This window comes from Nelumbo lutea, chromosome 4 (assembly GCF_056320005.1).
Source record: "Nelumbo lutea isolate HS-2025 chromosome 4, American lotus-T2T, whole genome shotgun sequence".
Lineage (NCBI taxonomy): Eukaryota > Viridiplantae > Streptophyta > Magnoliopsida > Proteales > Nelumbonaceae > Nelumbo > Nelumbo lutea.
In genome coordinates, this window is record NC_142687.1 from 29,787,859 (window position 1) to 29,801,030 (window position 13,172).

The following is a 13,172-nucleotide window of genomic DNA, read 5'->3' on the forward strand; positions in this document are numbered from 1 at the left end:
AAATTATAAATAAAGTTTTTCTTTTCTTTTCTTTTTTTCAATTCATCTTCGTGCGAAAAGACACACAGACGTTTTAACTAAATGGCCTTTAAACTGATAAGATATTGATGCAAAAGCCTACATTGTCTTTTAAGTGTCTGTTAAAACTTTCAGAAGATTTTTCAAAAACTTGTCAAACGGTCCATTACTTTACGTACTCGGAACTAAAAAAAGTGCAAGCTTAGTCACACCCACACGATCACCTTTCATAGCACCGCGTGGCTAAGACTAGCCCTCTCTTTTTCTCTTTTTTATTGAAATTATGGGATGTGAACGCTGATAATTTAATGGTTTCCCATAATTTCAACAGGATTCCCAATTGAACGATTGCTTGTTATTGAATGATTTTTGGCTTAGGCCTTTCAAAAAAAAAAAAAAATTGATTGATTGATGAATCATCTATGATCGGCTGGTTAGCATATCCAGCAATGGCAGCAGAATGCTAATTAATAAATGAGAGTTCATTAATCAAACAGCCTTGAATATCTAGTTGATTAATAATAAAAGAGAGCCAAGCAAACAACCTGATCTCGAATATGAACATCAACTTGATAAAGGCAGCAAAATACAATTCTTTTCATTATGTACATGGCCATTCAAACTTATAGCTAATACAATGGTGACATCTCTCATGTACCCTTTTTTTTTGAACATGAACAACACGGCAAAATCAAGTAGATGAAAAGAAAATGAAGCTGCAACCCACTAAGTTTCATCTGATTGGGAGTGCTGGAACACAATGTTTATCATCTACCTGCAAAAGAGAGTAGATATCAATTGACATGGAAAACCTAACTACTGGTATTGGGTGTAGTTTTCTCACTGGACCATGGATAGGTCACTGTGACTGGGGACGTCAGTGGCCGTTTGTTATTTTTTAACAGGCCCACCTGATCTGATTGGGTGTTCACTTCCTCTGTCTTCGTCACATTGTAATCCTCATTCCCAATTGCGTTCAGAATCTCCAATGCTTCATCCATTGTAGGTCTCATCTCTCTGTCATATTGCAAGCACCGGAATGCCAACTCTGCCATCCCTGTCACCGTTCTCCTTACTGCACTATCTGATTCGAAATTCAAATCAGGGTCAACCAGCTCGTGCAACGCCCGGTTTTGGATCTTGTTCATGGCCATGGTGGCCAAATTAATCTCGTGTCGATGCCTACTGATATCTACTGCCGGCTTTGATGATATGAGCTCAATCAGGACGACACCAAAGCTATACACGTCACTCTTGCCAGTAAGCTGGTAGCACTGGTGATACTCGGGGTCGACATAGCCGGGAGTCCCTTGTGGTGCGGTCGAGACGTGGGTTGCGTCTGTGGGGAAGAGACGAGATAGTCCAAAATCTGCGACTTTAACACTGAAATTGTTGTCGAGCAGAATGTTGTTGGTTTTGACATCACGGTGAATGATGTCGGAAGCATGGAGGTAGGTCAGCGCACTGGCGGTCTCTAAGGCAATGCTCATTCGGATAGACCATGGCAGTCCACCGGCTTTTGCTCTATCGCCATGGAGATGATCGGCAACGGTGCCATTGGGAATGTATTCGTATACAAGGATGAGTTCACGGCTGCGTCGTGAGGTGCATCCGTAGAGGGTGACCAGGTTCTTGTGGCGCAAGCGGGTGAGGATCTCGACCTCATTCATGAATTGCTCAACACGCCTGTAGTTGTTCTCGTAGAGGCGTTTGACTGCAACATCACGTCCATCCCGGAGCTTTCCTGGTTAAGGAAATCAAACAACAGCTATCAATGTAACATAGTATTCCTTAATCGTTATCTTTTTATTCTTTCCAATTCCTCTTGTTGTTGCAGCCATAAGTGGAACTTACCATGGTAGACAGTACCAAAGCCACCATCGCCAAGTTCTTTAGAGGCATCGAAATTGTTAGTGGCTTCCTCAAGTTCCTCGTAGGTGAAGATGGGGATGGAGACTCCCATGAAGATGCTTCCTCTCTCGAGGTCCTTGGTCCTCGACGATGGATTAGAAGAGACGGTAGTTGAAGGTGTGGAAATATCTTTGCTTTTGACTAGGCCAAACTTAAGTTTCTTCCGGCGAAGGACGATGCATATTGCAAGGAAAGCCCCCGCTATAACGCCGGAGCCAATACCTAGTGCAACCCTCCATACCAATCTTTTCTTGTCTGAAGAAAGAAAAAAAAAAGAACAGCAACTCAGTATTAGACGCATTGGATACAAGTATAAAAAGAAAAAAAAAATTATAAATTCCTCTTAGAAGTAAATAGATAGGCAGGCCGGTCTAGATATGATATGACCAATTGACCAGAGACCACCCTGTAACAAAAGCGAGTGGCAAGATTCTAGAAGCACGTAGAATTAGGGATCTGATAATCCAGAATGGGTGATGATGAAAAACATATTTACGTAGAAAGCAAAGTGAAAAAGATGAAGAAAGTAAATTTTTGTTCCCAAATTCCAAGTTGTATGTTTTGTACCTGTAGTTGGACTTGGACATGTCAAGGTTCCATTTTGATGTTTTCTAACACAACGGAGTTCTTTCCTGTCACACTTGTTACATTGCGGGGGGAATTCCCATTGAAGAGAAAACCCGGCCTCCAAGTGAGGCAGGAGCTGGTCATCCCCATCCATTGGTTCACGCACGGGAATTTGGTAGACCGAACATCTATCTGGAATAGACGGCAGACTCTGTTCAAATTTGTGATTACCGAAGAATAGATCATGGTCTCGGCAATGTGGGTACTGATGAAACCCAGGGAGCTGTAGGGGCTGAAACTGATGATGATGATGATCTTCACGTTTGCAACTGAACAAAGTCAAATTGGGGCTAATTACTCTAAAGGAGAGAGAATCGAAAGTGGATGATGGGAAATTCTTTATGTCATCACATAAGCCAACTTCCAAGCTGCGATGGAGTGAGGAATCACGTATCACAATTGTGTTATTATCACCAAAAATAGATTGAACTTGGTAAGATCTTTCTCCTTCGCCAAAGCCGAATAGGATCGTGGGTCTTCCATCTGGACATTCTAAACGTAAGGTGCTCATCAGTCCGCATTCCGGGTGGGTAGCGTTGGAGAAGACACTGTTCCCACAGTGGAATGGAAGACACGACTGTTCCAAGTTGTCATCAGCTGAATGAAGAGCCAAGTGAAATGACACAAGGAAGAGGAAGGAGTAAACACCACCAACAACAAAGCCATGGGTGTCCATCTCACAGTACTAGACGAATGACAACCACAAAGACCCACCTAACAGAGTCCCGATCTTTCTACCCAACCCCGTCGTATGTTCCCTCTTCTCTATTTATATGCATTTTATCAGAGAAGAGAGGTCCTGACACTTGCATCCCATCGCTCAATGGAAATTAATTTCTTGGTTGCCACGTCAGTTGATTGGACAGAACCAAAGACTTGTGAAGGAGTGATGAGTATTGGGTTCCGCTTTAAGAGCGGTGATCCAATCAGCGGGCTCTCTCATTCTCATTCGTTGTAGTTCAGACTTCGGAGTCACCGGGCTAGCATCCTAGCAGGTTGAGTAAGTTTCCTACTCACCTTCTCCGTTGACTAGTAAGACCAGTCTTCACACTCACCACCACTATGTAATATCCAATCAAATCAAACAATGGACGTAGGAAAAGTCCACGAAGAAATCGTTGGCATGTTCTACTGGTTTGAAACGTCAAGAAAAGAACCGACGGGAAGCAATGGCACATTAAAGCAACCTCCTTCCTTTGTACGCTATACATTTCCGTGCTCAAAGGGAATGCAAAAAGAAAACCCATAGACGAAGAAATATAGCTATGAGATGAGACTGAGAGTGCCACAGACGGAGAGACTTGATCACTTGGGTCTCTGTCTTCCCCAATAAAATAATTTACAACACGATAATTTCTTGGTTATCACTCTGTATCTCTTCCCCAAGTAGAACAGAGAAACAAGATATCCATTTGAAGTTGAAGGATGAGCATTTAATCAAACAGAAGGATGACAGAAGAAAAAGGCATTGTCTTCCATTTCCTATGTATTATGGATGTGTAGGTTTTGATCTCCTAATTTTGTCTTCATAAGCCCTCACAATTTTCATAGTTGTCTAAATGAAAGGGTTCCTAGTTCAAAGTTCAAACAATGAAAGGTCATGCAACAACACATGTCATGATTTTCCAAGTTCCAACTATGGGTAGAGTAGAGTAGAGGAATGTTCCGAGGCAAAAAGATCGGCTTCCCTCAGGGCACCCGTGGCCACACCATTCCAACCGTCATTGGGAATATCTCCATGAAATAAAGCATCAATGCAAGGCCGTAAAGGTTGCTCTAATGGGCTTTGCCCTGACGGAAGCTAAACTCGGCAAAAAGAGTCAATTTAAAAATTTAAATGAAAAGTGTTGGAACCAATGGAAATTGGAGACTCTATACTTTACTGGGTTACTACACATGACTCCTCCACTCTGAACCTTCTGCCTGATTTCGCTTTTGACAAAAAGAGCTTTTGTAATTTTTAAAGGCAAATTCTCTCACCAGAAGGGAAGAACAGGGCAGCAGCCTTCAAACATGTTCCAAACATAAAAGGTTCTTGGGATGCCAGCACAGGAATTGTGGCTATCGAATCTTTTATAATGCAGAATCCTAGAAACAAAGTTATGTGATTGGTGGACGATTTTTACCCAAATTCTTCTTCTAGGAAACTCAGGTGTTTGGACTTTGGAGGGAAAAGTCTACAGCGAATTGACGCGACGGACCACGCTTCAGGTTCAGGCTCGATATTTATGGGTAGGAAAACCAGGACTCAAGAGATTTTGCTGATTGGCCAGGTCCAGGAAGCAGACGTTGGTGTGAAAATCCCCTTTCTTTTGACATAACGCTAGCCGCTGGTCGAATCTTGGTTCAGTGCTTGATTTCGTACTACTGTAACATTTTAATGACAATTTCTGTGATGTCTCGTGCCGGAAAGCGTGTTGGACAGGAGAGCAATAAAGCACAAATTTGATATTGGAAAATAGTGCAAATTGTACGACGAAAAATGTAAAGCCCAAAATGGAAACCATCTTAGCGATCAAATGGGGAAAAGAATGAGAACCAATAAAAACCATAACGAATATAAAATAGAATAAGTGAGGAAGGGCATTGCTATTGCCATCTCATTTATTGGCATTGCCGCTCCTCTATTCGACACATGTCCTCAGTGACGGCATGTTCTACTACTCCGAACTCCGAAGGGAGTGACGATAGCAAAAGGTGAACTCGCAATAGATGTAAGAGTCTGTCTACCTAGGAAAACGAAAGAGATCAAAGGCTTACCTTCTAGGCAACTCTTCAAATGAGGGCGATCGCGGCAGAGACAATTGAACTTGTATGCTTTCCAGTCAAATCCACATTGCCCCCCGCTTTCTAAGCAATCACTACAGTTGGCAGCACTCCATCTCAACAAAAACCCCTTATTTAAAATCTCCCGGTACATCTTACCCTGAAATATTTCATCCCCAATTTCCTTCTCAACCGGTACCAATACCGACTTGTCGCATTCTTGGAATAAGTAAGAAGAGTTAAATAAGGCCAATGGAGAGGAGGTGTTATCATGGGGTGTACAATTTATCCTGTAGCGTGAGTGTGCATCATCCAGAAGAGAGCTACAATTGAAGAAGATGAAGAGATAAGCCTGGTCGTTGTGAAATCTGAAGGGAGTTCGATCCAGGCTAACGTTATAAAGTGGAGATGGACAATAATCATCTGCAGCCCCTTGGTACGTGACCCTAACAGATTGGCTTTGGTCGTTGATTTCTTGAATCATATAATCATTCTCAGAGATTTTGAGCATAGGCTTGTCGCTCTTGCAGGAAATCTCAAAGCCTGGGTAGCCGCAGTACTGAGGTAGTATGTTAGTGTCATTGATCCAGAATGGATAGCTTATGTTCTGGTTCCCGCAGATTTGAGGCTTGCAAATTCCGAATCGTTGGTCAACGCAAAGAACCGTTTCTATTAGTAATAGTAATAGAAAGCTATTTTGTACAAAGACGAGGAAGGAGATTCTGAACATGAAGAGTGTTTTTAATTTCATTTGGGAAAGGCAGAGAGATGGGGAGAAAGAGATGATAAGGAAGGAGTGAAGGGAATTATAGGTGCAGAAGTGAAGATAGAAAGGGTGGTGATGGGCGATGAATCTTAGGGGTAGGCTTGACGGATCTTTTTCTTTTGGAAGTTCTTGGTGTGCTCTTGGCTTGACCTCCGGTGGTCCGTGGACTCCATGCTTCTTCAATGGAGCACAGTGGCCCTTCTCTGCCTTAAATATTGACTTTAATGCTCAAAGTAACGGGTTTGTATTCAACTGTTGATTGTTGAATACTTCAAATTAATGACCATCACCTAAAGATGCTTGATGCAAAGATCATAAAGGTTCAATTTGACTTTGTGCCCGTCTCTATCTGGGGGAGTTCCATCCGACTACATATGGTCCAAATGGCTACACGTAGACAACTGAAACCGGACGGCCAAGGCAAATGACTAAGGTGACCCTAATACAAGGCAAAGGGCTGGCTATTTCTTTATTCTTTGGTAAAGGTCAAAGCTGAGAAATGCTACCCAAAATATCACAGAAAGAAAGGAAGCAGGAGGGTGCAATAAACGGGTTACGGGTACACCAACGTGTAGTAATTGTATGTACCAAAAGGAAAATGCTGTGATGGAGGGAAGAGATAAAAAGGCATTCGATGAGGAAGATCCTTGTGCTTACTAATTTTAGGCCCGTTCGTTTTTCAGTAATCATTTTAGTCATAAAAGGTGCATTTTTGTTCTATTTAATTGTTAGTAACTTTTTTCCAAATGAAAAAGTCATTATCCTTAATGATATTTCGGAAAATAAACTTTTTTTTGATCATCACAACCATAGTAGCGCAAAAAGTACTAAACTGATATCATAAAGGTAACCGTGATGAGTTCAAGACTCAAGCATAAACCTGCGATGAATTCTGAGCTTGTACAGGCAAATTTAGAGTCACCACGGGCCTGCAATGAACATAAAGCCATCGCGAGGCTACAATAACCTCAGAGCATAAAGTATCCCTCATGATAGAATGCCCAATAAGATTAGAAAGAACACATAAGATTAGTATTGACGTCATCCGTGCCACATCGGCCTATGAGACTCGCAAAAGGAGTAACCTACATGTATTATGAGAATCCTCAGACAAAAGGAAACCTCATCCTTGAGATATCTTATAAAACACGTGGCAAAATCCTAGCGGTGTCCCCCTGACAACCGATACCGAATCAAAGATTCCCTTTCGTAGTGGGAATCAAACCCTTTTAGTTCCTTCCTTTCAAGACCTTGGGATCTCTCCCTCTACCATTTTGTCAATCAGAGCCTTTAACCTACCCTTGGCCCTCAGTCTTCTTGACCCCTTACCACACTACTCACACCTAGTTCCACGTTAATTTAAAAAAAGAATATAATATTCTTAATAAATGAAAACCAAAATCACATTTACCAACTTTCCCCTTTCAAAACAAAAGGCCCCCTTATATATGCACTTCCCGGTTCTCACAAACCACAACTCACGTAATTCAAAAGCTCTTTCTACGAGTCAATTTAGTCAGAAAAGCTGTGTGAGTCTCTTTGGTCAGAAAAACTATGGAAGCAATGAACCATTTGGTCAATAGTCATGTTTGAACTTTGAACAACTGGACATATAAGGTAAATGATCCAATATATAACCAAAAAGCTTTCCATTAATAAGAGAGTTAGGATGTGGGTCAAATTCACTTTTTGGTTTCAGGCACCCTTTTAAGAATTAGACCTATGATACAGAAGTCTTTTCTAACCAGGGAATGGTTCTCTGTATCAGATATTAATTTCTTCACATGGAGCTAATATCTGGACCAAAAATTGATTGAAGGGGGAGGAATCACTTAGCAGTTCGCTGATGTGCCACCCAGTGGAGCTCTCTAGTCCTTGAACTTCCTAATTCACAATTCAAATTTCCAAGCTGAATGCTGCAAACTAAGATCAGGAAAGCAAAAGGAAGGAAAGAAGAGAGAGACCTCTTGTTCTCTGTTTCTTCTCCAGGCAATTTCTACATGCGTAAATATAATGCTTAAAGGGAAATACTCTAAGATAATTGAAAAACAAAATCAGGGATCTCCGATGGGCTTACCGCCACTGCAGCTCAGGCGATACCTCCCGTCCTGACAGAAACACACAACTTCTTTATTATAGAAGCCACAATGCCCGCCGCTCTCCTCGCATGTACTGCAATTACTTGCAGTCCATTCCAGAAGAAACCCCTTCCTCAAATACTCCCTGTAGTCCTTTCTCTCTGTATTTGTAAAATAATCCATGTCTATAGGAGCAGTAACAAAATCGCTGCATTTCCCAAGAGACGAATTCAGGTATGCCAACTGCCACTCATGCCCAATTGTTGCGAAGGAGTGATGATAGGTATTATTGTCAAAACAAGTAACGGAGAATGTCAAATGAGATGCAGGAGCAGAAGCAGTACAGTTGTAGAGGAAGAAGAGTTCCAAGTGATCTGGGCCGAACACAAAGGGAGTTCGATCGGTAAAGTTGTGCAGAGGAGCTGGGCAGGTTTCATTCCCCAATGCCCACGCATTGACCACCAAAAGAGAATGATTTCCATAGAAGATATCTTAGATGAGATAATCATCGTCGGACATGTTCAGGACGGACTGCCGGTTCTTGCAGGTGATCTCAAAGTTTGGGTATCCGCAATAAGATTTCTGGAGAGAAGGTATCCAAAACGGGTAGCTTATGTTTGGACCTTTCCCACAGTTTCGAGGCTCATAATCTTCGAATTTTGGGTCTGCTGATTGAGTTTTTCGTACCAGGGTGCTGAACAAGATGATGGTGATTATGATATTGATCGATACAGGGAAAACCAACTTGGTGAAGTTGGTTCGATCCATCTGCGTGGAAACGATGGGAGAAAGTCAGAAAACAGGACAAAACAGACAAAGAAAGAAGAGAAGATCCGGAGGAAGAAGTAGATGGGGAGGAAGAATGATAATTTCTTCCTCTATGGTTGGTTTGAGTTGAAATGGGTTTTTCAGTCAGAGTCAAGACCCATTTCTTGTTTAATCTGCTGATTGCTACTAGGTTGTTGTGATAGGAGTGGGAAGGATGAATCTATTGAAAGCATAAGGTGGAACAAGCAAATCTGATTGGTGTTATCGATCAGTGGAAGACTGGAAACTATGGCCCCGTTTGGCATGTCTTATGGCACGGTCTTTTGGCAGCTCACAAGCCGGGAAGACGAAAATCGTTTTATTCCCGTTTGGTATGCAAATAATCTCACCACCAAAAGATGGGGCGCCAAAAAGATGTGGAAGGCCCATTGTTGGCTGATTTTGAGAAACTCTAAATGAAACTTTCCGTGTCTTCCAAATTTTAATCTTGTGCAAAAAGACCAGAAATGATGCACGAAAAGATGTGCATCTGTCAAATGATTTTCGGGCTACTCAGATCTTATATAAAAAACTCAATACATCTATTGACTATCAAAGCCACGAAAAGATCTTCTCAAAAGACTTACCAAACAGCCCTATATTATTAATGGTTTATTGAACCGAATATCAGAAAAGTAGAAACACCTTCCCCATTTTTCACCGTGATCAAGCACGCGAACAAGCTGATGGAGATGTATACATAAGCGATTTCTTCTTTTGTTTTGCCTACCTTCCCCTACGCTTTAGAAATGGACTAAAAGTAACCGTTTGCACAACCTCTTGAAGAATCTCTAGGTTTGTTTGGCAATTGTATCTTCATCAAACATTGACGAAAAATACTGAATGTCTATTTTATCTTTCATTGTTTTTCAAATTTCCAAATAAATACGATTGGTTGATGAAAAAGATTGAAATGTCTATTTTATCTTTCATTGTTTTACAAATTCCCAAATAAATATCATATTCATATTACGATACCTTTCAGATCAATGAATTCATGAAAATCCAATTAAGGAATGGAATAAGACAATATCCGAATCAATTCGTTTTGAATTCAACTAGTTAATATTTTAAGTAATTAGTAAATATATAAAATAAATATTTTATTTATATAAAGTATATATATATATATATAAATTATATAAAATATTTAAATATTTTATATATTATATATAAGAATTAAATAATCAACCAAATTTGAATATTTATCGAATCGAATTAGGTTACATCCGAATTCAATTGACTAAATAGTCGAATTATCCGAATTCGATTCAATTATGTTGAGTCTTGAATTCGAAATCAGACTTTCTAATACCATTGACACCCCTATGTATTTATGTAGTAATCTATACAGTTGATCATAAAATGTCTGATTTTTGCAATTTATATGATTAAATAAATTGAAACAAAAGGCATCTAGCAATTGAATATTAACCAATAAATAATAATTTTAACAAAAATGCTAATAGCTGTCACGACGCTAGTGCAAAATTTCTCAGAATCGTCTGCAAAATTGATTCATTGGCAATGACTACTGTTGTAGAGGCGTAGCTTATCGGGAGAACCGGTATCAGGACGCTAGTGCACAACGTAGATAATTGGATTTGACTGGGTGTGCTCGGGGTGGATTCCATCCAAGGGTAAACGTCGTCAGATATACCATGAATGGAGCAATTAAATTTAGGAATGGGCTCCGGAGGTATCCATCTGTATGATGGACAATCATAGTATAGCGTCAGGTTTACATCAGTGTGAGCATAGTCGAAGTGATTGTAATCAAGGGTAGTCCTGTTATCGAGTCTATCCTGACAGCTATTATCCCAGAAGTCCAGCCTTGCTATTTTTAGAATCTGGTGGGGGTTTTGTTTGATCTTCAATACACGGATGGCTGTTATTGGTATTTTTAGAATCTGGTGGGGGTTTTGTTTGGTATTGGTATGAATCGGGAATCACTAAACCTTCATTGATTTGGTAGAGATCATCAGATGGCTGTTATAAGCACCTACGACCACAGTTATTACCATCGGAGATTAGATTGGGCAACCCAGCACCAGCAGCAATTTAACGCCAAAGACCCTTTCTAATTTTTATTCTTTTTATGACGCTGTAGGGTGATGTGCACTGGCCAATTGGCAATCCAAATGCGAAAATTTGAAACAATAAGTTGGATTTGACAAGAAAAGAAAGATGTGGTTGCAATTCACAGATGGACTAACAGAACTTTCAGATATCATCATCCACCGTCCATAAAAGAAATATCTGTTTCTGTACTATAATGTTTCCATTTCTATGACTAACAGAGGGAGAGAAGGTTGTTTGTACCGGGTCGGACCCTATATTACTCAAATTTTATTTATTTAATAATATAATTTTAATAAAAATGACAACACAATACTTAGTCCCGTTTGGTTCACAGGAATAGGTGTCTAGAATCAGAATCAGAATAATTTCAGGAACTTGATTGGGTGGAATTGGAATCTGATTCTCCTTTCTGGCGGAATGGCAATCCCTCATTTGAGGGAACCTGGGAATGGCCACCCCCCGCCCACCCCCCAGGAATTGGAATCTCATTCCCGCTTCTTAAAATAAAAATGAAATAACATAAAAGCCCTCAAACCCGTTTCACTATCCAATTCCAACTTTCTAACCCTCTCTCCCTCATCTCTCGTTCCTCTCCCCTTACAGCTGAAGTTTGAAAAACGGATTTGGACTGAGGTTCCGGCAACAACAAGGTAAATCACCGTCAATTTTGCTTCTCTCCTCTCTTCTTCTTCCTTTCCTCTCTCTCACACTCTTTTTCATTCCTCCTCTGTCTCTCTATTGCAGACCAGACCTGACCATAGTGAAATTGAATCGATGAGCCCAGCAACGGCGATGTCTCTATCTAATCAGAAATGATCGGTTTATAGGTCGTCAATCGAGATGTCGATGTTGATGATGCAGACGATCAAAGGGTAGAGTGGGTTGTTTTGGTGCTGGTCTTGTAAAAACAAGGCTTGCGAGACTTCGAGGATGAGCACGGTGAAGGATTGGAGGAAGATGGTGATGGTGACGATTGTTTCTAGCTTCAAATGTCGTTGATGACAACGATGGCAGTGGGAGTGATCGTCCCCTCTTCCCAAGCCGGGATGACTCAACCTCATGTGGGGTTTGTCCCAGACTTGGTACCTTGTTCGATCGGCAATGGTGATGATGGTCCGATGAACGTCATCGCTACTTCTCCTCGTTATTCATGGGGGTCATTCCCTACTTCACCGCATCATTCAATGTTTTCCCCTTAAGTGATTATTAATATTTTTTATAATATTAATAATATTAGCATTTTATAAATATTATTTTAAATTAATTTTAATATTAATTTTTTATAATATTAATATTTGAATTCGAATATTAACTTTTTAAAGACAAATTAAAATAACAAATATTATTTTATATATAATATTTTTAATTAATATTGCTTTATAACACTATTCAACATTGATTCCGGCTTATAAGGTTCGACCAAATCGGCCCAACCTGAAGGCTGCATTAAGCAGAGAACTTCAACAAGTTTTCTGTAATTTTCTGATATTTTCATGCATTTTCTGCATTTTTATTTTTATTAGGAGCAAAATTGAAAATCATGACTGATTCTGATTCCATATTCTTAATGAACCAAACAGCATAAATCAGAATCCGATTCCAATTCCCTATCTGAACCAAACAGGTAAGAGGAATAGATCATTCCAATTCCAATTCTAAGGAATTCTGATTCCAATTCTAATCACAAACCAAACAGACCCTTATTTCTTATTATCCTTTAATAGAAGGGCAAACTTGAGCCTAAAAGGGATGGGCAACATGGCTGGCGAGGATTTGAGGGCTAATTGAGAGAGAGAGAGAGAGAGAGAGAGAGAGAGAGAGATTATGTAGAGAAGAATAGTCGAATCTATCTTGGCCCCAAAATTTCAAACTTCAATATCCAGCAAGCCCATTAGTTCAATACTAAGTAGTTGGGATCAGGCGTTAAGTTTGGTGTTGGGTTAGTCATCAATTTAGGCGATTAGGCTAAGGGCTACCTCAGTTTCTACTTTCTAGAGAAGTGAGAAGGCTCAAGCTCGGCCACGGGTCCAGAGTCGACAGAACTAGTGGTATTAGCGGACCAGGTTTGAATTGGACCGTTCGAATCAAAATCAATTTAAACAGGTTGGATGGATCAA

General features: G+C 40.3%; 1 protein-coding gene across 8 annotated transcripts in view; it reads right to left on the minus strand.

Moving 5' to 3' along the window:
• Positions 1 to 564: 564 nt before the first annotated feature.
• The window catches only part of LOC148854907 (LEAF RUST 10 DISEASE-RESISTANCE LOCUS RECEPTOR-LIKE PROTEIN KINASE-like 1.2), a 30,774-nt gene continuing 18,166 nt past the window's right edge, over positions 565 to 13,172 (minus strand). For 2 of the 8 annotated variants that reach the window (XM_088986549.1, XM_088986546.1), the window contains exons 2-4: positions 1,873 to 2,184; positions 930 to 1,762; positions 565 to 793 (exon numbers count right to left, since the gene is read on the minus strand). In XM_088986549.1, coding sequence (XP_088842675.1) covers positions 752 to 793; positions 930 to 1,762; positions 1,873 to 2,184 — 1,187 coding nt within the window. In that variant the 3' untranslated portion in view covers positions 565 to 751. Of the gene's footprint in view, positions 1,763 to 1,872; positions 2,185 to 2,496; positions 3,518 to 5,316; positions 6,848 to 13,172 lie in introns of those variants that run through there. The other 6 variants (XM_088986545.1, XM_088986544.1, XM_088986550.1 and 3 more) reach the window with 5 other exon arrangements.